Source organism: Seriola lalandi, unplaced genomic scaffold, assembly GCF_002814215.2.
Source record: "Seriola lalandi dorsalis isolate HSWRI2012SDOR001 ecotype SW California unplaced genomic scaffold, Sedor1 jcf7180002054690, whole genome shotgun sequence".
NCBI classification, from domain to species: domain Eukaryota; kingdom Metazoa; phylum Chordata; class Actinopteri; order Carangiformes; family Carangidae; genus Seriola; species Seriola lalandi.
In genome coordinates this window covers 914,706-938,026 of record NW_019525243.1, presented here as the reverse complement: position 1 = coordinate 938,026, position 23,321 = coordinate 914,706, and the positions used below count along the sequence as shown (strand labels likewise).

The 23,321-nt window shown below is 39.9% G+C and overlaps 3 protein-coding genes across 6 annotated transcripts in view; 1 reads left to right on the top strand and 2 right to left on the bottom strand.

The window, feature by feature from the left end:
* The window catches only part of cep112 (centrosomal protein 112), a 99,773-nt gene extending 92,760 nt beyond the window's left edge, over positions 1-7,013 (bottom strand). For all 3 annotated transcript variants that reach the window (XM_087178511.1, XM_023423220.2, XM_023423219.2), the window contains exons 1-4: positions 6,940-7,013; positions 6,391-6,496; positions 6,003-6,193; positions 5,551-5,714 (exon numbers count right to left, since the gene is read on the bottom strand). In XM_087178511.1, coding sequence (XP_087034637.1) covers positions 5,551-5,714; positions 6,003-6,193; positions 6,391-6,490 — 455 coding nt within the window. In that variant the 5' untranslated portion in view covers positions 6,491-6,496; positions 6,940-7,013. The remainder of the gene's footprint in view (positions 1-5,550; positions 5,715-6,002; positions 6,194-6,390; positions 6,497-6,939) is intronic.
* Positions 7,014-9,166: 2,153 nt separating this feature from the next.
* The window catches only part of prkcab (protein kinase C, alpha, b), a 102,302-nt gene continuing 88,147 nt past the window's right edge, over positions 9,167-23,321 (top strand). The window contains exons 1-2 of one of the 2 annotated variants that reach the window (XM_023423316.2): positions 9,167-9,454; positions 9,801-9,832. In XM_023423316.2, coding sequence (XP_023279084.1) covers positions 9,288-9,454; positions 9,801-9,832 — 199 coding nt within the window. In that variant the 5' untranslated portion in view covers positions 9,167-9,287. The remainder of the gene's footprint in view (positions 9,455-9,800; positions 9,833-23,321) is intronic. The other variant, XM_023423315.2, reaches the window with a different exon arrangement.
* On the bottom strand, positions 10,242-11,790 carry LOC111667576 (uncharacterized). The gene is made up of 4 exons (XM_023423317.1): positions 11,683-11,790; positions 11,533-11,591; positions 10,375-11,458; positions 10,242-10,286 (listed from the first exon to the last, which is right to left on the bottom strand). Exons 1-4 carry the CDS (start codon positions 11,703-11,705, stop codon positions 10,274-10,276), a joined length of 1,179 nt encoding a protein of 392 aa, XP_023279085.1. The 5' UTR covers positions 11,706-11,790; the 3' UTR covers positions 10,242-10,273.

Below are 23,321 nucleotides of genomic sequence, written 5' to 3'. Positions count from 1 at the left end.
GCACCAAAGTTCTGGTGCACTTGTTTTTACATCACTTACAATGGGAGGGTAACAAAGTCCTTTCAGTAGCTGAGGCATATATACAATGACTCTTAGACAGATGTCCTTATACAACTAAAATTAAAAAATAAAACTATCACAAGACAATTTAAATAATACTGTTAGGGATTTAATATTGTTCCATTAATGTATAATTAACTAAAATTAAAAGTTTCAAATTAAACCTTGCAGACTTATGCTTATGTGTACTCATTCATTCCTTTCACATACTGGTTGGTCTATGCATGCGCACACAGACAGACACACACACCTGCATGCACATGAACAAACACAAACACATGCAGCTGTGAAACTTGGATAGGGGGGCCAAGCTTCACAATCTTGGGCCTCTAAGTCAACAGGTGGATGAGGATAATTGAATCAGATGTGTCTGGAGTCTGAGGCCCAGAGATCAAAGCAGTGGCAAGTCCAGCCAGAGCTACACACACGGTGCGCACACACACACACACAGAAGAAAATGAGAACACCATGTAGAGCCTCAGAAGCTGCAGCTTGGCTGATTAAAGCAGCCTGACATCCATACCCAAGCCTGACCTCCAGGTGCATAGCCAGAGGGCCCAGGTCTCAGCCTCGGGCACTCTCAGGAAAGCAGTCTGACCTTGGGACACAAACATCCCTGTGCCCCTGCACACCCTCCAACATAACCCAACAGCACCTGGAGGCTGGAGGATCAGTGGAAACATGCTGGCCTATAAGGGAGAGACGTGAGGTGTTTACACCAACATCAACGGCTGACTCCTGCAACTGCAAGGACAATGTTATTGTCGCATTTACCCAGAGAACAAAATAGGGGAGGGAGAGAGAAAAGGGGGGTTAAAAGTTTTCATATGTGGGTGAAAAGCACACAGATGGAAGGCAGAAGTCTGAGAGAGACAAGAGGAAAACAAGAACAGAAAAAAAGAGGCCTAAGAAAAGACTTTTGTAGACAAAGAGTAGAGCCACATACAAAGCGATAAAGCCAAAACTACATGCTCTTCAACTAAACTTTAGCAGTGAACCTGACCCCAGTGCTGATTACCAAGTTAACATGTCAAAACAAAACCACACATGCCATTTTCCCTCTCACATCTTTATCATTATCTCTCCTTTGAACTCAAGTTGACATATAAGAAGATGGAGTGGACATGTAGACTAATCACCAAAGCTATTTTGTATGATCCTTTGACCCTCACTGCCTGCATTTGCTTTCCCACAGCATTCCTCTCTCTCAAAAGAATGCTATAGACAAAGCAGTGGCTCCATCTTGTGGCTAAATTAAGAATAGCATAGAAGTGGAACGCATGGTATAATTTAATCTGGGCTTTTTCAACTAATGAGGTTGGATGATGTGTCTGTTAACACATACAAACATATTACAACACCAACACCAAACAGTGCCTTTAGATGTTGAACCTGAACAGGATCTAACAGTTTCACAAGCTAAAAGAAGCCCTGCCCATCACCTGACTAATGGTGAGTGAGACAGAGATCAAACGTTGCCACATCATAGGGAGGGAGTCAGACGAGTTCCTTCCATTTAATCTTATCTAAATGAGAGAGACACATAAAAGGACTCTTGGCCTGAATAATTTTCTCCATCAGGACGTTAGCCTGTGATCTGAGCGTCTTTCATGGTCTTATCCCAATCACACATTATGGTACTCAGCAGTCTGCTCCCCAAAAAAACTTCACTATCCACACCCTCTATAGCACAGAGCAGGAGGAGTTGTGCCTTATAGAAGGTAGCCACACTGTTCTGAATCACTTGTAATACAAGCTATAGAATTATTCCAGACTGAGCTTCTGGTCACACAAACAAGTCAATAAAGATTTAACAAAACCTCAGTGGCAGAAATTAAAAAGTTTGATCATGTAATATAAAATAAAGTATTTTGGGAAACAACAGCTTGTGATAAAATTAATCAACTGATTAAAACATATATATTTTAAATAAAGATCACCCATAAACATCTAATACTGTGCGTCACTTCTAGTACTGTGCATTATAAGATAAGAGTGTCCATTGCCTCAAGGTTTAAAGAACAAGCAATGAAGTATGCATGCTGACATTCTAAATGCATTTAATTTTGTCAGTGTCAATATGCAAACTCAAAACACAGAATTAAAATATGTTCTACTAGCAGGCCATGAGCTAGATGATGCATGTTTAATTGTGGAACATATTTGAAGACAAGTCATTAATGAACATTTTCTAAGAATCGAATATTTTACAAGCCCTGACAGTAAAAGTTGAATTAAATATGGCAGCAGAGGGCCTGTACTCTTTCTCACCCAGTGCCCTGGTGGATATTAAGCTGTCTTTACTACAGTTACAGTGCTCTCTCTTTATTATGCTAATGAGCACATCAAGCCACTGGGCTCTGATTTGCCTTTCCTTGTTAATTGGAATGAAAAACCCTGAGCCATTACTAACATCACTTTGTCAAGCCCCTGAACTGCCTGCAGTCAAAGGAAATATCCCTAAGCAATCTAGGATAACTGATGATTTAGTGAGGCATGTTGAAAGACCTCACGTGTGTGTATATACACTTAGGCACATGCACGGAGACCTGAGTAGTACATGAGGTTTCAGTCAAGCTGTTTTAATCAAGCAGAACAATTCTAACTCCAAAATACATATATTTATTCATACGAGAAAAGAAGCCAAGAAATTTAAGAAACAGAGAGCAAGCTAATGAGCTACCTATCTTTATTCTCTGCTTCCCTCTCTCCTCTGTTGGGGTTAGACCTCAGGTTCAACTACTGGGAAAGTGTAAAGAGAAGAGGAACAGAAAGATGGATAGAGAATAGGAGAGGTTCCTCAAAGTCTCATGCCGTTTTGAAGTATTTCTCTTTGAAAAGTCAGAATGGACAGCTCATGAAGACTGATGCAAGAACTTGGCAATGTCTTCAGCTTTTCAGATAGCACTGCTGAGCAAATACGATGGGCGATCAGTCACGAAAGCTGTGTGTATCCAGCTTCACAACCAAGATCAATGTTTTCAGTCTGATAAAAAGAACTTTTAAACAGAATGCTTAGATAAATATCTTATGTTATATGCAGCGCCTTCTATATCTGACCAAGAGGTTTTTTTTCACTATAAGATGTTAAATCACCAGCTAGACTAAGGGGAAAGCTCTCTTTCCAATAATCTCTAAATGTGCTCGAACATAATACAATGATAGAATGTCTTTATTTGACTTTTAATGGAAATTCCTGTTATACTCATGCTTTTATTAGTATGCTTGCATGCTTTATTCTAGTATGAATAGATGTGTCACAGATAACCCACATGATATTATAATGTTTACGTTATTGGGAAACTAAATACAAAGAAACTCATTATAAAGCAGTTTAACCTGGAAGGGGTTGAAACCTTGCTCCTGTGTACGTGTGCTGAGAATGTTGAAAATATATACCAGCAGGATATATGTTTGTAGGAGTTAAACGGGGATGTTTAAGATGGCTGACGTACATCGATAAGAGAAGAACAATGAGTCTTAAACCAAGAGAAAGTCATTACCAAGTAAGGCATGGTTGTCTTGACATTTTGATTGAGAGCATGTGCATCCTGTGTTAGTTACAGTTGGTGTGTGTTATATCAAAGTACCATAAGAACTAAGGAGAGACTGCCTCTCCAGTGGTGTGGGAAATGTCTTTGGGCCCCTTATAACACCCACCAACATAATAACAGCCCACAAATGTAATAAACCACAAACGTAATACAAATCTGCAGCTTTTATTGTAATTATCCCAAAATCATAATAAAATTCCCGCAAACGTAATAGCAGGTGATATGATGGGGTTTATTACATCAACATTTGATCAGTCTAAACAGTCAAGAACCTATATAAGAATAGGCTATGTCAAAAGTAGTGATATGCGGGTCAGGGGTTTTTAAGACCCACATCCACCCTACTCAAACCCATTGGCAGGTGTATAAGTAAATAAACAAACAACAATGACCACAAAGATCATTTTTAATTTTCATGTTAAATTCGTGGGAAGTTATTACAATTTTGAAAGCTGAAGATTTTCACCATCCCAAAAACGTAACAAACATATTACATTTGTAGTAGGCAACGGCTATTACGTTTGTGGAAATTTATTATGTTTGTGGGATTATTACATTAAAAAGCTGCAGATTTGTATTACTTTTGTGGTTTATTACGTTTGTGGGCTGTTATTACGTTGGCGGGTGATACACCCCTTAATACCAATAAATCATCGTTTGAATGCTACATCCTATTTGAATATTATTGCTGACCTTGTGCATCCCTTTGTGGCTGCAATTTACCTACCTTCTAATGGCTACTTCTAGCATGAATATACAGCAATTAAACTGTTTTCATGAACATGATAGTGAACTTGAGCTGAGGCCTGCTGACTAAAATTCAATGGCCTCCCCAGTCACCAGATCTAAATACAATAGCACTCCTATAACAGGAAATTGGCAGCATGAATGTGCAGCTGAAAAATCTGCAGAAATTATATGATGTACTTATGTCAACATTGACCAGAATCTCAAAGGAATGTTTCCAGCATCTCGTGGAATCCATGCCATGAAGAACTGAGGCTGTTTTGAGAGCAAAGGGAAGTCCTATCCAGTATTAGTATAGTGTTCCTAATAAAGTGCACGGTGAGGGTATATTCTTAAACATTCACAATCCAAATTATTAGGACACCTGCCATTTTACATTTAACAAATTGTTGGCCATGACACTAAGTAATGTATGCCGTGCAAGAGTACAAGGCATGCAAACACAACTGAATAGTTAAGTTAATGTTTAACATAGCTGGGTTGCAATAATTTGTGATGACAAATGATTGACATGGTTTGATCACTAAAGTATAAAAAACCTATGTGAGAGGTCAGAGAAGGACGGAAAAATTTCCATGTCAACATGAATTTCTACATCAACATACAACAGTGATGTGCAAAAAAATCCTACAGCTCGCTGGATGTTTTAAAGCAATGGACTACAGCTAAGAAGAAATAGAGCTACAATCAGGCTACGAACAGCAAATCTCACGAAAATAAGCATGAAAAAAAAATTCTATTTCTAACAAACTGTAAGCAGGATCAAAGGTTATAAGGGATAATATGGGAAAAAATATGCCCCTGTATAACAATGTAGGTAATATTTGTGACTCAAAACAGTACAGACCCAGGTGTCCTACCTTTAAATCTGGCTCATACATAACATGCATTATTATGCATCATTGCATGATTATTATCAAATCTATTAAGCTGGGATCCTTAAAAATCTCAATAACCACATGCTTGTTTGTGGTTTTGGAAAGAAAACTAATTTAATTCAAATTTTGCATTTGATTTTGCATACTTAAAAAAAAAAAAAAAAAAAAAATTAAATTGCAGTACCTTGCAAATACATTTAAATCTATGAGCACAATGAAGCCAGATGATTGTCATTCTCATGTTTATTTAGGGAAATTTTCATCCTATACCTGTGTATATTTGACCAAGATGATGTACAGTGGAAAAGTACCTGTGATGAGTTGCAATAGGTGTCGAACTTGTTCTGTCTTTAAGCAGGCCGACAGTCAAGCTGTCATCAGTATAACCACCCAACTCTCCTGTCACCCAGTCAGGCAGACCTGCGTTGCTGTGCTGCACAGACCGACCACTCAGTGGCTCATCAAAGTAGATGGACTAGAAATTAAAATAAATAGACAGATTAGATTCTATTATATTATATTATATTGTATTATGTTAGATTAGATTAGATTAGATTACTGAAGTGTATCAGTATATGCAATCCATTTATTCGTAACCTTGTCTGGAAATGTTGTATTAAAAAAAAAAGTCTCTTCAAATAAACTTGACAATGACAGCATTTTTGAAGTGCATTATAATTCACATTAGGATGCAAAAGTGTTTTGTGGACTACTCCATGGCAATACAGCTATGTTTATGATATGATGAAGCGGTCATTCTTACCATGTAGGCAGGGAGCGTCTTGAGGCTTCCAGGCTCTGGTTTGCTGGTAAAAGGCCCCTCCAGTACTCCTCTTTTGAGCATGTGAAGGAGCAAACGGGCATACATATTGCGGTTCTTACGCCCTATCAGACCTGAACCACATGTGGCTGGGTCACACAGCTTCTTTATCCATATGGCACATTGCTGGCGCTCTGACAACAATGGAAGAAAAAGGGACAGGTGAAATGATGTTACAGATGATGAAACATATCATATTAGCTTAACTTAGCACAATACGTGTTCTTGAAACAGCACAAAAAACACAAAACAGACCCTGTAGTTAAGTTTGCCAGATCAGTGATGTTTAACTATGTTTAATGTAGTGAATGGCAATGAAATTAAATATCACCTGTCTTGTTGGGGTGTTTAAGGACATGTGGCTTCATGTCCAGTAGAAAATGGTCAAACTCTGTTTCCAGCTTCTCCCATGAGTCCTCACGTTTGCTCATGGTGTCCTGAGGGAATTATTATCTAATTGTTATTATGGCTAAAAAGAAATACATTAACTACTCTGTTGACAAGCATTGCCAACGTTAGCTAGCTACAATGAGTGTTCCAGCTGACTTACTCAGTTTCAAAACAATGCGAAAATCTTGTTATATGAAACATGGAAGCATCGTGTCAACGTAATGTTAGCATAACATTACATGAGAACTATTCCAATCTAATAACTATAAATAGCAGAGTTAACAAATTAGCTAGATACTCCTTAAAGAACTGATACTAGCGCAAGCATTAGCAAACATGTTGCAACTAACGCTAGCCGAGCTAAAGCACACCAGCCTAGAGCTCGCTGTCCATTAATGCCTCTTACAGGCTTTCGTGAAAAGACTAATAGCGTGTTTTAAAATGCATAGTGTAGGAGAAAATGTAATATATGGACTAAAAAGCGTCCTACCTTCGGCAGTGATTTCGCCGCTCAAAACGGTTCAAAAACTTTGGCGTCCTCGTTCTACGCCACATCCGTTTTCCGTGGCAACGCAGCGTCTCCCTGTTGTCATAGAAACTGCACATCTTTTTTTCATTCACTTCCGCCACATGCAGTGACTTCAGACCCTTCATTTTTTACACACATTATTGTGCTGTAGATTTAATTTTAGATCGATAAAATTTACAAATGTATTTAAAAGAAATTGAAAAAGAAATTTCTTATTTACAAAACTAATCAGACCCTTTGCTGTGGCACTGCAAATTGTCAGGTGCATCTTGTTTGCTTTAATTATCCCTGAGATGTGAACTTGACCAGAGTCCAACAATTCATACTGCATGTCAGAACAAAAACCAAGCCATGGAATCCAAAGAACTCCCTGTTGACCTTTGTTATACAATTAAGGCAAGGCATAGTTCAGTGCAAGGAAATGGAGCAAGAGGTTAGGGATATACCCAAAAACCCAATGGTCGCTATGACAGAGCTTCGGAGGTCCTCTGCAGAGATGGGAGAACTCTGCAAGCATGAGGAAAAAGATTCTTTGGTCTGATGAGACAAAAATTGAACTTTTTGAAAGAAGTCCAAACACTATAACTGGCAAACACTAGGCACTGCCTTTCACCTGGATAATCCCATCCATACAGTGACACAGGATGGTGGCAGCATCATGATTTGGGGAGTTGCTCAGCAGCAGGGGCTGGAAGACTGGCGGACAGAACCGAGAGAAGGATGAATACAGCCAATACAGAGAGGTCCTTGAAGAAAACATGCTCTTGAGTACAAACCTGAGACTGGGGCAACAGGTAACCCTTTGGCACAACAATGATTCGAGCATACAGCCAGGACAACACAGGAGTGGCTTCAGGACAAGTCTCCAACTGTCCCTGACTAGCCCAACTAGCACGCAGACTTAACCCCCATGGAACATATGGAGAGACCTGAAGATGGCAGTTCAGAGACACTTCCCATCCAATCTTACAGAGCATTGATGGGCAATTTTATCCATTTACAATAAACACATGTAGGCCTACAACATAATAAAGTGAAGGGGTCTGAATACTTTTCTTAAGCCACTGTATATCCTATATTGAAGCTGTTTTCTGTGCCGTTTAGTTGTTCAAGTTGCAAGCTATCCTTACTTCCCGGCTTGTTTTAAGACAAGGTATTTCATTACACTATACACTGTTGTAAAATTTATTTGTTCTTTTATTATGTTCCATCCCTGTTTGAACTAAAATAGACTTCGAGTCTCAACTTGAACAACATGAAATATAGAAAATTATAGTGAAATATTTGAAATAGTTGCCACTGTCGAGAATCTGATTCAGGAATGAAAAATGACCTTGATTTGCTGTATTTCAACCGGTCTTCCTGATACCATGCATAATTCTCAGCTTGATCAAAACTTGCAATGTAGTTTAAGTCCACAGGGTGGCGCACAACACCAGCAACGGATGTAGGGACATGTCGCCTTCAAGTGCTCCTCGTAGCCTATGTTTTTCTTCATCCAGTGTTTTTGGTTTTATTGGTCATATGTAAAAGAAAAATAAGCTCTGAAATTACAGCCTACTATCATGCGGCAAACATGGCCCATCAAGTTAAAACCTTTTCAAACTTTGCAGGTGAAAAAGCTGATAAATTCACAAAAATGTACAAATGTATAGCAGCCTATAGCGAAAACATTCACTGATCATAATGCCAATAGATAAGCCTATGTCTCAGAAACCATTTAATGTCTTACAAAAAAATGTTGATAGAAAGTACATTTAGCACACCATTATGATGACTGAAAGGTTTCTCTTATCTTTTTCCATCGTGTAGGCCTGATCATATTTAATATGTAGCCTATATAGCTCATCCTGGCCTCTCGGGTGCATTTCTATGCATCAATAATGTGCAGATAGGACCTCATTTCACTTTACATCATTAATGTTAGAACTATTTTTCCATAGATTTGGCTGCCTGTGGGCCACCAGTAACAAAATAGGCTGACCTAGTACACACACAGTGTAATAGTGGACGTGCTTTGTGTGTTTTTAGGTATCCAAAAGTCACTTCTAATAGAAATGTGTTAATTGTGCGCTGAAATTGAAGTTAAAAATTCCCACAGTACGTGAAAGCAGACTTCGCCGACGTCACTGTGAATGAAAAAGAAGCGCTCAGCTGTGGACCAGGTAGAGGGGAGGCGTGCGGACTGTCAAGAGCGCTCCAGCACAAACAACACCACTTGTCAAGAGCTGTGAAGAGACAAGAACCTCACAGAAATCGGTCGGGACAACGCGAAGTCGTGGTTGTGTAGTTTTTTGTTTTTTCTTACTATGGCTGACCATCTTTTACATTATAATGACTCAGCTGGGGTTGGGAACCGATTCGCCCGCAAAGGTGCTTTGCGGCAGAAAAATGTGCATGAAGTGAAAAACCACAAATTTACTGCCAGGTTTTTCAAGCAGCCGACGTTCTGCAGCCATTGTACAGACTTCATATGGTAAGAGTCCCTCATGCACACCTGTCTGTTCAGACAGCCTGACTCACTTCACTTTTGATGGCAGAATGACATTTCTCTCCCCCCCCCCTCATTTACAGCCTTTCGTGACGGTTGTGCTCAAGTTTAGGCTAATATTTACATTAATATTCTAGATGTAATCTTGCAGATACTGTGCTTTTAACCCATTTTCGTAGGTGTAACGAGCGCCGCGTGTGCTCAGACTCAGCTTTATATAAAAAAAAAAAAAAATATATATATATATGATTTAACCGAGAAAGTGTTAAATAGTGACAGTTTTAGAGCTAAGCAACCCCACGTTAACAACATTTGTGCCTGTCTGTTGCAGGGGCTTTGGAAAACAAGGATTTCAATGCCAAGGTAAGCCACTTGCATGTGTACATTGGTGCAGTTGTGGCAGGATCAGAACTAGTGTAGACGGCAACATTTGTTTGACCTGAAGGGCAGAACACAAGCTCAACACATTCCTGCTGTGTTTAAAGCTTCCATGCTTCACACTGAAACCAGAGAAGATGCACTTTTTTCACAACTTGTCTTGTTCATACATCGTTTTCCAATTCACTCTGCCTTCATAAACATTTACAGTTAGGTTTCAAGTGACTCCATGACCAGCTACTGAATGAGGATGCAAATTTAAGAGCATACACAGAAACAGTTCAAATTTTAAAACGTTTATTTTCTTCAGGAGGAAAAAGTCTGCAAGCAAGAAAGCAGAGGTTAATAGTCAATACAAATACTTTGAAACATCAAGATGAAATGAAACTTTTACCTGTTGCCTGGACCCATCAATATCCATGATGGTTACCATTTGGCGCTGGAAGACAAAATGATTAGGCTTAATTTCATCAAAGGATATTCGTTAATAAGCACTTGCAGACTTCAGTTTGAGGTTGTGGACATACCTTTGAGGGTTCTTTACACCCTTAGGGGCAGCTCTGTAACTCATTGCAGGCCTTTTGACACCCAGCGAGCTTACAGGTATTGGAGGTGGAGGGGGAAATTCTGGTGAGTAGATGGATTTAGCATAGAGATACCCACCTCGCTGGTAGCCAGTTCTGGATTGGCTAATATAGCTTGGAGGAGGAGGAATTGGTTCACTCACTCTCTGGGAGGCCACTTGAGAGCCGATGACTGGTTTTTGTGGAAGCTGAGGAGAGGTCCGCTCATGTGGCTGATAACTAGAGGATGAGCTTCCTTTCCCAAATGCAGAGCTAGGATGTGCACCTACATTAGCTGGGTAACTTGGGAATGAGGTTTCTAAGGCATTTTCAGTTAAAGACCCCTCACTCACATAATGAGCTTGGCTGTACCCTCCAGCATTTGAGATGCCACCATGACTTGGAGCAGCTGGCTCTGTGTTTGCAGAGGGATATTGAAAGACATCCTCAAAGACAAGATGGGGCACGTTACTTGAGTCGCCTCCATGTGCACTGGAGCCAGTGTTCAAGTCGGCTACACCATGGTCACGGTTAACTGGTTCAGGCTGCCAAGAGTCAGAACTAGGAGATTTTGCAGCCTGAGAGGTGTAAGATGAGGCAGGGTCATAGTATGCAGTTGAACTAGCATAATGAGTAGCACCGCCAGTGCTTGGAGAGGCGTGCAGACTGTTTGAAGATGCAACATTAAATGATGGTGATTGAGGTTGGATAGGGCCTGGCTGAGACTTTTCTGGATGACCCAGCTGGTAGTTAATTCTTAAAGGAAAGATGAGTGGTTTGTCAAGGTTTTCCAGGCCCCAGTTTCTCGACATACCATTTACAAGTCTCGCTACCTGAGGTGCACCAGGTGTGTTAGGCAGTTTTTGTTGAGCTGGGAAAGAGACTGGCTGCTGTGAAACTAAAGGCTTGTTATAGCTTGTGTATACACCGTCAGCTGGTTGGCTGTTTGAAGTCGGCCAGTAACCCTCAAAGGTCAGAGAGGTCAACCCTTCATCTTCTCCATCATCAGCTAGGTTACGCGAGTCAGCCGTGTATGGATATCCATACCCTGCAGAATTGACAATTAAGTTTAAATAGATATTTTCAAGGCCTAATGAGATAATTAAGAAGAAAATCCATTACCTTTTAAAGCTGGTAAACCAGCACTGCCATCAAACAGCAAAAAACAAATCCAGGAAACACTGCAAAAGAGGCAAGTAAAACAAACATTTAAGTATCTATTTTTAAAGTAATTTAAAAAAGTGCTCAGAAATTCACATCAGTAAAACTTACCATAAAAGGCACCCAAGAGCCATGGCTGTTCGCTGAGAAGCTGCACCCTGTACTCCTCAGAAGCTATGGTTTGAGACAAACAGATTATCAAGACTGACTGGACTTGAGAGTAACCTCTGGCCTTATTATATCCCTCTGTGTCTCCTTCATATCAGCGCTCCAGGTCTGACTTAACGAAGGCCATTAGCAGCAGCTGCTCACAGAGCAATTAGTGGCCAGATCGTTAACAGGTGTGGCAGCTGGACAACACCGCCCATTGTTTCAGTGTGAAAACCACTCTTGTAAACATGCTCAGTGTGTTTATACTGAAAGACTAAAAAACACTGAACACCTTTCTTTCTTTCTCTGAAGAATCAAAAAGTTATAGTACACTTTACCTTACAGTAATCTTTATTTGGAGCCAGGGTGCCACATACTGGATGCCCGTAAATCAACACCCTGTTGCCACCGTCTTTGCTAGTGTAACATTTCTCTCTAGACATCTGATACAGTGTCAGCTAAAGGGGAGAAAGGCAAAGTAAAGAGTAGGAGTTATAACGGAGACTACAGAAGTTTGAAGAAAAAGGTTAGATCACCAGTCAGACACTTGTACACAAAATGGAAACAAAAAACACAATATAAAATATTGTGTCAGGAGGGCCCAGTATCTTTGCACCAGCGTTACTACTATCTGTGTCCTCTCATGTCAATGAGTGTCATTCTGTGGAGTGACGCTGCAGTGAGAAGATCTGTCCTACATCCACATGGACATGTTTGCCTTTTATATGTTTTAACCAGAGCTTTGCAGACTCAGAAAGTCACAGTTCTTTCAGATCATAGGAGATGGGAATATGACTGGATATGTTGTGCTCATTCTTGCAGTATGATATGCATGTCTGTGTGTTTGCATGCATGTACTTGTACATGTACATGTACATGTACATGTGATTACATTACATAGAAGTTAAATTTCATGTACCTGTTTTCTAAATGACAATACAATTTCAAATACCTAATATTAACATCAGGTGTATACATATGTGTGCAGGGGCTGAACTGTGTACTTGCATTTTGTCAGTGGAGTTTGAATACATCATAGAAGTGGTCTGAGAGATGTGTGTTCTTGTAGACAGGGTTTGTTCTTGTAGAGTGTGCATAAGGAATGCATTGCTGTTTTGAGAACCATATAGTGGGATAATCTCCAGAGGCTATGATGTAAAGACCTCTCTCTTTTCCTCATGGAATGGATGCATAATGGCTTTTGTAATTGTTGATAGCACTATGGTGACATGGGACACTGGCTTGTTATTACATGGGGCTGTAAGGCATACAGAGCAGAGAAATATTTATTACTGTCAGACTCAAAATCAAAGCATACATTTCTTTCTGTGAATGCAAACCTAGCTTGCTATTCATGCATTCAAGCTCAAGAACTGAATGTCTAAGAGCTGCTTCTCTGAGACAGGAATGTAAAGTTAAAAACTTTTGCCTCTGCAACACCGTCACTGATGATGTACACAATGATATACATGTATCTACAATGTTAAAGGTGACAGTGTTTCATGTGTGTGGCACAGCTCACCAGCAGAACAGTTACCTTCTAAAAGTTATTAAAAAGGGGATAAAGCGTGACTCCTGTGATCATTCATCTTTATCCATTCCCCCTGCATGGTTGATATCAGTTTATGGTTTCGTAAGCGTGGGCAGATTAAGGGCTGCCTAGAGCTTCTTGCTGTGCAATGAAAAGCTAGATAGCTGCTTTTTTTCTCCTCCTGTTATCACCCACCTCCACTGCACAACGGCCAGCGATGGAATGCTGCCTAAAGTAGTGCCATGACAGAGGAAATGTCTTTATTACTAAAGTCTCTGTGTGTGGGTGGAGGACTGCAGTTCCCAGGGTGGTGCCTGGTTTACCCTTTTTATTGTTAAGCCTAATGTCTGGTTCTTCCTGGTTAGGGATGTAGGATGCATGTTACAGAGTTACAGATGAAATGTGATCACATGTGATACGTTTCTGTTCAGCTGCATTACATATACTGGCGTTTTCTTGAATAACCAGAGATTGTTGTTCATTCACCTACCTACTTATTCCGGTCACCATAGGAACTATGTGACTCACCTCAGTATAATTTAAAAACCTTGTTATTCGACCTTACAATTCATCATACAATACATTGGTTTGTGTGTTTAATGTACATTTTAGAGAAGTTCTTGGTTCTCTTGTTGGCTGTGATGTGGTCCACTGTGGAGACGATACATCCTCTCATATGGACATGCTGAGTTATATGCTATACATGCATTGCCGTCATACACTGAACTTGGACATCAATACTCCTCCCTCTTCTCCCTCTCTCACTGTGCATCTTGTATTTTTTTTATTCCCACTCACCTTTATTGTGACTATTGTGTGGACTTAAACTTCTCCAGTAAATGCTGTATGTAATTCCAACACTGGACGGTTTGAAACCAAATGTAATCCCCATCCAAAGGTCTTATAAAGTTAAAGAGATCCCATCAGTTTGGGAATAAAATGAAGAACAAGAACGATCGAAATGCCAGGGTGAAGACAGCATGCTGATAGGAGCTGCAACTGTTAGTCAATTAAACAAAATGACAGAAAAATAATCACCAGCTGTCTATACAATCAATTAATCGTTTAAGTAATTTTTAATCAACAATATCACAAAATGTCTTCGGTACTATTGCCCTATCTATATCCTTGGGCTTTAGACTGTTGTTAAGACACAAGACACAGAAATATATCACAAATGTATGATAAATATCTTTTGCCCTCTAATTGAATGAAATGATTGAAAAAAAAATTCCCTAGGTTAATAGAAGTCATGATTATTAACTCAAATGGCAAAAATGTGAATTATCCATTAATTGAAATAATTATGCCACTTTTCTTGTTAGGAAATCCCATTAATGATTTGATCAAGTTAACATTTCACCATAGTGACTGTATTCACTGGAATCAAATTATGCTGAAATACATAATAGGTTGTTATGTCGCATTTAGGCACAGTAGTCAGATGGATAGGCATTCAACAGTTGCAGCGCCATGTGTTGAAATTTCAAGTTCAGTTTTACTCCAGCTTTTGGTTTGGGTAAATTTAACACACGAATAAAGGTTGAACCATGACAAAATATGACAGAAAATTACATTTTTATTAGTTAAATTCAGGTCTGACGTATTCATTATTACTTTCTGCAGGAATGCTGTTACTGCCTAAGCATCATAGTGTTAAACAGTGTTGCCTGCTGTCTGAACTTTTCTCCAAATGTCAGATCATCTCATTTGAACCAGTGGTGTGAGAGTGAGTATGTCTCAGTGCTGGATCACTCGCCACCATGGTGGAGGCTCTGCTCTCCCCCTTGCCCCCACCCCTCCTCCCCAGCCTTTGAAGCTGAACGTCTGTGGAAATGACTGTGCCATCTGGAGAGTTGAGAAACCGTCACTGGGAAGAGAGCACTACGTCTGGGCACAAGAAAGAAAGGTGAGAGATGGAGGGAGACGCAGTTGGAAGCAGAAGAAGAAGAGAAAGAAGACGCAACAATCTAGAGAGGGTGGAAAGAGGAAGAGAAGAGGATAAAGGCGAACATAAGTACAAGACTAAATAAACACAGGAGGATTTGCGGTTGCATGGGTGGAAGTTTTAGGGTGAGAGAGAGGATGAAGTCAGTGTGGCCTTTTACACAGTCTGGTTTCTTGCTTCAGAGTTTTGGCAAAGATAAAGCAAACAGCGTGACTACTCAGAGCAGAAGAAAGACAGCAGAGTGAAAACAGTGGTGGATATTATGTCTACTTGATGACCGATTATAAACTGTGGCCAAGTTACATCTGAGTGGTCATGTCTCAGATTGTCTGATGTGCGGAAGTTGGTTTATAACTGTATTTGGATCACGTTTTGAAAACTGTATTTTCATATCATCACCTTTTGTGATATGTTGGCAAACATTTGCTTATTTACATATCCAGCAGTTATGGAGCAACATTATCATTCATTTGCAGTTGTGTAAATGCTCAACAATGTTCATCAGCTATCTGCTAGCTGTCTGTGCAGAAGGTAGTGTAGTGTAGGTATTGTACAGTGGGCTTTCAGAGCTTTTATACCAAAAACACAGCTGCTTACTGAAAACCGAAAAAAAAAGCTATACGGTCGGTGAGAGTGAACTAAATCAGTAAAGTTGTGGATTGACAAGACAATACTTGCTATAAAGTTCTGTAAACCTGAGGGCAGCTGCAGCTACAGGTGATACATTGACACATTTCAGAGGGGTAGATGTTTGCTCCTTCTCTGCAGGGCAGTCTGCTCACTATGCTATATTGTCGTGTATAATCTCCATGCTGTTCGCGGTTGTTCCAAAGTCTTCAATGTTGACATCTCCGTAACTGTAACTGTCTGTTGCGTTTGTAATATATTTGCATATGAAATACAGCCAATTTGTCTTCTCTCATTTCCCACTCAGTGACTGTTTACCTCTCATCGACTGATAATGATCTTTATCATGTGCACAGATGCGGGCGTTGGGTTTAGGCTGCTCTACCACTCTCCGGGACATTTGTTACCCCTGTGGGTGACATCATATATGTGTCAGTTAGCATGATGTGGGCTGACACATGCCTCCAACGAGGCCGTCACTGAGACCTAGTGGCAGTGTAGGGGTAGGGCCAATCACTTCCTCCGCTCAGAATGGAGCAGTGGACCTCATTAACCAATCACAGAGCAGAAGGGAGGGGGTGTTGTTGTAACTCCTGATGGGGAGCCCCAAACAATAAACATCTTACACAATAGTAGGCGGAGACACAGCGCTGCTCCTCAAGTGATGGCGCTGAGATCTGAAGGGCCCTCCTGCTCCACTCTGCTTTGCCTGCAAAGCTGCCCTGGTTATGTTAATTCAATATATCTTGCTTTGGTTATTTTACAAGATAGATCTCAGCCTTGTTGCTTTTAATATATATATATATATATATATATTTATATATATCTCATCTTCATCATTGTGGGTGTTGCTCCTCTGTACTTGATAATTCACTCGGCACATTTGTGGGAAATACCACGAGTTAGAGAAACTATAAATATAGAAGCGTAGGTGTTTTTTTAATTTTTTTATTTAATAACTTATATGTGCCAGAAAGTGAAGCTTGTTTATTATAAGCTTTACTCTCTCACTACTTAAAAACTCATTAGTGGAAGGAAAGAAACACTGAACGCACGCGGAACACAGCTGACTCCCAGTTTCATACCTTGAACTATTTTTTATAGTATATTAAAGTAAATTACATTTTACAGCCACCCCCTGGAAGAACAACAGTGTTGAATGCTACATCATATCTTACTCTCAGCAAATAAATCCTTTAATGTATTTTGAATTACATGCAGTAAATGTTAAATGTGAGATTGAGAGATTTTACATCAAATGTCTGATACAGCTAGTTGGTGACTGAAAATATCAAACTTAATTTTCAGCTAACTTGACTGACATCAAAATCCTGCAGGAGGCCCTCCAGTTTCACTTCAAACTTTATTTCCAATATCTCTTGAAGGTTGTCAAGCTTAGTGCTGAGTGTAAGAAGTGTCTGCTTGGGACTCATTAAAATAGACTTGTTGAATGTGAAGGAATCACTGAAACAATCCGTAATATATTTTTAAACCCTCTCCCAGCTGAATGGCATTAATTACACCAAGAGTGGAGGCTTAGCTGGCTGGAATAATTATGTGTAATTCTGTCGATGCTTGTCTCTGCTCCACATTCAAAATGCCCCTTTTTACTATTGAGTGTTGGGTCTCTCTGTTGCCTCCCCCTCCCTCCTTTACTCCTCTCTGTCTCTCTTTCTCTCCACTCCTCACTCAAGACTACTGTAGCAACAAAGTGGGCCATTTCCATTTTGTTATCATGGTTACAGCTCTTCTGGGCAGTTTTGATGTGTGTTTTATGTTATCAGATTGCTTACACTGATTGATGGCAGCCCTTTAGTCTTATTCTGTTCATCATGCCGCGGCATCAAGTATTTTATATGTGGGTGATTAAAATAACGTAAAATAAAGTAAATAGCAATCACAGAGTGCAATGTTCTGTCTTCAGACCTTTTAGTAATTGTGTGTGTTTTCGCCCTTTCAACAGAATCTATTTTCAAAATTTACTATTGCATTGAATTTTAAACATTTTTCTATCATCTACAAATACACAAACAACACACATGAGATCCAGTATGTGCCAGTACAGTATAGATAAAAAAAAATTACTGAGTCTATTTTCAATTTGAGTAATTTCTCACTCCTGCCTCTATTCTTCAAAGGCCGCCAAAGTCACACACTGTCAAGACATATCGGCTCTTGTTGTTCTTTGTCTGCATTGGGGGCTTGTCAAATTGAATTGTAGAACCTTAACAGCCTGTGCCTAAAAGGCACTTAGATCTGTGTGCCAGTTAGCACCCCTAAAGACAGAGCGACACAAGACCTTCTTATGTGTCACCATAAGGGGATTGCCACAGTCTGGGTGCTAGACAAAGAGCTCTCATTTATAACTCCTTACTGTGAAGAGAGGATGATGAGGAGGAGAGAGGATCGGGGCCAGTGGCGGAGCCAGGGGGTGGCCTTGGGTGGCTACACCCCGCTAAAATTTGTTAGATGAAAGTAGGAATAGGAACAAAGGAACCAAACTCTAAAGAGCAGAGATTCAAGTGCAAGCTACAAAATTACTGAAAACTACTTACAATGTTATGCTAATAGGCTAACAGCTACCTGACTGAATGCGACCTTCATGGCTGACAGGATTTGCTGTTCCAAACATTGGTGTTATTATCAGAAGTTGGGAAGTAAATTCTGCTGATCTTAAAAAAAAAAAAAAGTACCTTGCAACAAATCGATCAACTTTTTCTACAAACCTCAGCTGCCTTGCGCCTTCCATAGAGGAGAGTCGCCAGTTTTAGCCTATGAGTGCATGAGTGGTTTTCCATCCGCAGGCACACCCCTCTATGCTGACTACACAGCAACTGACGTGAATGAGCTTCTAGCTTTCCTCCAGAGTAATCACCAAGTAAATAAAGCCGAATATAACAGCACATCCATTGTTTTTAATTTACTGAATGTGTGTGGTGATTTTGTGTAAATTAGGTTTTGACCTAATCTTGTTAATACAGAAACACCCCCACAATATTCCTTGCAACTTGCTCAGTGTCTGTTTATGCACAATGACCAGTTCTAAGAACTTCACATCTCACACACCAAACCTGTGCTCCATCTTCTGCCTTAAATGTCACAAAATCACTTGGCCTAACAGCATAAGTTGTCCGTATATTTAAACTCTACTGTAAACTCTCGCCAGATATGCCAGCATGGTGTGCCAAGGTTACCATGGTAACAGTGTTTGGCCCTCACTCGGCCTGTGATGTGCCAAATCTCTGCCAACTATTATACCCCAGGCGAGCACTTCCCTTTAAAAAACCCCTAACACAAAACACCCCTTGTTTCCAAATAATCCTTAAATGATGATTCAACATGGGAGCTTGGCATCACCTCCTCAGCTTCCATTTATACAAATAAAATGGGCCTCAGTAGCTGTGACAATGCATTTGTGAGCCTGTCTGGGTGGAGCATTTGTGATCTTATAAGACAGTATAAATCAAGATGTGAATGAAATGCTGAAATCCCATACCAACAGCACTTGGCGATCGCACCCTCGAGCACAGAAACAGGGAGGAGACCATTTCATATCCAATTCACAACAGACTCTGCCCCCGTTTTCAGAGCAGCAGTGACCGCCACAAGTGCAATATTTTCATTTTAACAGACTGTCTCAGCAGATCATGTCAAAATGTTTTGCTTGTATAACACAATGTCATCTGGTGACATTAAAAAGGGGTCTTTTTGGAGGCTCTGCGGCATTACTCAGCTGAGAGTGGGAAGTTAATTGTCAGGGAGCTGCCTGTGTGTTTTTGCTGAGACACAATGCAGTGTAATAAGATGACACATGCTATTCCCTCATAATCTCTCTTTTAACAAACAAAGGCAAGAGAGTAGCTGGAGAGGGCTCTGAGGGAGAAGTCTTAGAGGAGGGAGATTGATAAAGACATTAGAAAGATGTGTGTGATACTATCCTTAAAAAAAACTTGTGGCTGCATTTGTCTATGCTGTGTGCATAAACAACAATAGAGTGTGACAGGAGCAGTCACAGCACTGAGATTTAATCTTTGTGGTTTCCAAAAATGGCACCAACAGGAGAGACAGAAGAGATTCCTGACGAGATGGAATAAATGGCTGACTCCGAGTGTTGCTACAAATATGCTGATAACTTTCTACCACACTGTTAGAACATGTGTTATTAAAATGGCTTTTTCATCCCAGTATGGTGTCAGCATGTTTTTGCATAATTTATTTTTTGGAGAGATTGGTTTATGCTCATGCCTAACAATCTGCCTTTGCATTCATATGGGACTATTTGACCCATGTGCAGACTGATCCAGTGCGAGCTTGTAGTGGAAACTGTGCAAGGAGGTTTTTTTACAAGCTGGTGCAACCTTCGCTTTATCTCAGCAAAAGATGGTAATCTGTTGAACCTCTATCCATAATAGATGGTGCACCAGTGACTTATATAAAAGACACCATCAGCACATAACAGAAGACATACATTCGAGCATCAGCCATTTAACCCCATCACTGTCTATACCTCTTATCCACCTAAACCATCTGTTTCCATGGCAACATACAATATGTTAAGTGTCACTTAGTCTCAAAATCAAGGTGAATGGATTAATAAAGTAAGTGTGTATTTGTGTGTGGAGCGTGTAATACTTAGCTGTCTAGTTTGGATGGAAAGACTCTTCTCAGGGGAATTTAGAGTGGGAGTACTCACCTCAACGTGTCTCACCACTCCAGCTGTGCTTAATAAATTCAGTGGTGATTACACCCACGGCTATTTTGGGAATGGTTTAAGTCAGAGATATCAGTCTTGACCCACATAAGGTGAGCACAATGTGCACTCGGGAGGATTTCAAGCTCGCTAGGTCTGTGTCTTATAGAGTGTGTGTGTGTGTGTGAGTGTGTGTGTGTGTGTGCGTGTGTGTCAGAGGACAAAAAGCCAACAATAAGATGGAATCTAGTTTTTATTTGTTGCTCCTCTGCATGATTTAATATGCACACTCACCTTTTTACAAAAGGTTACAGTAATCTGTGTCATCAATCCTGGAAAAGGTCATTGTGGGATGAAAATCAATAACCATGGAACAATGTCATCATGCGTATTCTTTAGTATTGAGCAGACTTTATTTTAGCAAGAACTGTAGTACATTTGCTCAGCATTAAACGCCAAAAAGCATAATAAAGTTTGATAGGTAAAACATGGAAATCAGTAGTTGTGAACAGCAGTTTTCTTCGTTAATGATGTTGTTTTGTCTTTTAGGGCTACAACTATCAATTATTTCCATTGATGATTGTTTTTAACAGTAAAAAAAATCCTGATTATAATTTAGTACAACAGTCCTTGGTGATGTGTTCAAATTGCTTGTTTTAGTCAATCAACAGATCAAAAACCCAAAGATAATCTTTTACAAATACACTTGGCAAAAAAAAGCAGAACATGTTCACATGTGAGAAACTGGAACTGAAAATGAATAAAAATCATTAACCAAATAGTTTAGTTATAGTTAATTTGTTGATGAACAAACCAATTAATCAACTATTGTGAGTAAAGGTGTCGCCTGAATATTTAATCTGTAGTATAAAAACTAAAATCATCCTAAGAAAAGAGAGATGAGAAAGGTGCAGGTAAAATGTAACTAAACAACACGTTATAGAGGAAACGCAGGGAGCGTGTGGCTAAGATGGACACATGGGACTTTCCCAGCTTCAGTAATATTTTTGCTATTTCTGTGCAAGGACAGAGATGCAGGGAGACAGGGAGAGAGTGAGAGAGAGGCAGAGGGTTAGAAAATGTGTGTGCCAGTTTTCCGAAGCGTGTGCTCCCTCTTCCTGCTCCTGTGGTGCTGTAAGCGTGTGTGTGTGTGTGTGTGTGTGTGTGTGTGCCTGTGTGTGTGTGTTGTGCAGTTTGAGGGTCACCCAGTAAGAGACTGCAGCGCGGCTCTTAGTCATCCTCACACCTTGCTCCCTTTTTACTTGACTGTCCATCTGTCTACATATTTACCACCAGAAACAGATTCCATGCTGTAAACAAATTAAAATATGCAAATTTGTACCTATATGTAAGGTTACAGTAAACACTGGGCAGACTGTAGTAGTGAAATAGTGGAGTTGAGAAAACAAACAGGTTTGAAGATAGAAGGCTCCAAGCCAAACTGATATATTAGTTGTAAAACCTTAATGTTATGCCTTTTTATGCTGATTATTAATCACAGACGTTAAATGAAACCCAACAACACAATTAGATATTGCACCCTGTTTGACAATCTACAGGGAAAACACATCTAAATATAGGTTGACCATATTTTCAAACCCAAAACCGGGACTGTTAAGTGTACCACACGTTCATGCACTAGAACATTTATGCGCTAATGCACTCAGTATTGGCGTTTTCATCATAATAGGGGACAATTATTTCAGCGTTTAGCACACCTACCGAGCACACCTTTCAACACCAAGGACGCCATAAATGCCATATTCATTGCCAGGTTCCCTTCGATGGAAGGACTAGGCCTTCTGAGCTCTTTAGAATCGGCTGACTGTCTCTTCGGCATGACAACTAACTGTTAGCATTCTGACAGGTTTTGTCAGAAGGAGCCGCCTGCGTCATAGGTTATGACGCTTGCCTATGACTCATAGGCTAGCAACAGTGTTTTTATATCGGGTTAGTAATAATAAGTGGGACATAACATGATAAACGTCTATGTAAGTGCTGAACTGGGACAATTTGGTAATGAATGTTGAAAACCAGCACATTTTAGTATTTTACAGATATTTGCTGGGACTCCGGACTCCCAGCTTGAAACCAGGACAATCCCAGACAAACCAAGGACGTGTGTTGGACATGTGTTCTTCTTTTTCAGCTATCTTGTCCATTTGAACCAAAGAGGTAGTTTAATGAATGAATCTTTAGTTTAAATACATTTATGTGATTTAAAGGAAACTTAAACAAATGAATCAGAGGCTATACTGACAACATTGCTACTCTGTCAGACTAAACTAATTTACTTTTTGCAGGACTTGTTTATCCGGTGTTTTTTTGACTCTTGCGATTTAAGATTTACCTACTGCCTTAATTATGTGTTATACTTAATTACTGAGATATGGGAATATCAAAATTGATTTGTCCCATTCCTCTTTATACCATTTTGACCCCTCGCATTCTCTAGCACTGCGGGGGTTCTGGGCCTTGGCCTTAGGAGGGACAGGATTGAGCCTTACACTTAGCTTAGGAGTTATTCGCTTTTCCTTCGTAAAAGTTGGTCCCAGCAGCTTTGTAAAAAGGATTTAGGAGAAAACTTTTAGATAGAAAGTTGTTGTAAGATGTAAGTGGTAAGATAAAAATGCTTTGTTAATATGAGATTCCTGCCTTACCTGAGGTTTGACCAAATACGTGGGTATTGGATTTGTGGGATGCTCTTTGCAGGTATTTTTAACACATTGTTTATGATGTAGACTTGAATGAGCTATAACTAGGTGACACATCTACATTAATTTTCATATTTATGTAAACAAATC

Excerpts from the sequence above, each read along its gene's own strand:
- LOC111667576 (XM_023423317.1), bottom strand. The coding sequence starts at position 11,705 with ATGGCTCTTGGGTGCCTTTTATG. Across the intron at positions 11,592-11,682 it reads GCTCTTGGGTGCCTTTTATG|TGTTTCCTGGATTTGTTTTT; the intron begins GTAAGTTTTACT and ends CCTCTTTTGCAG. Across the intron at positions 11,459-11,532 it reads TGGTTTACCAGCTTTAAAAG|GGTATGGATATCCATACACG; the intron begins GTAATGGATTTT and ends TCAATTCTGCAG.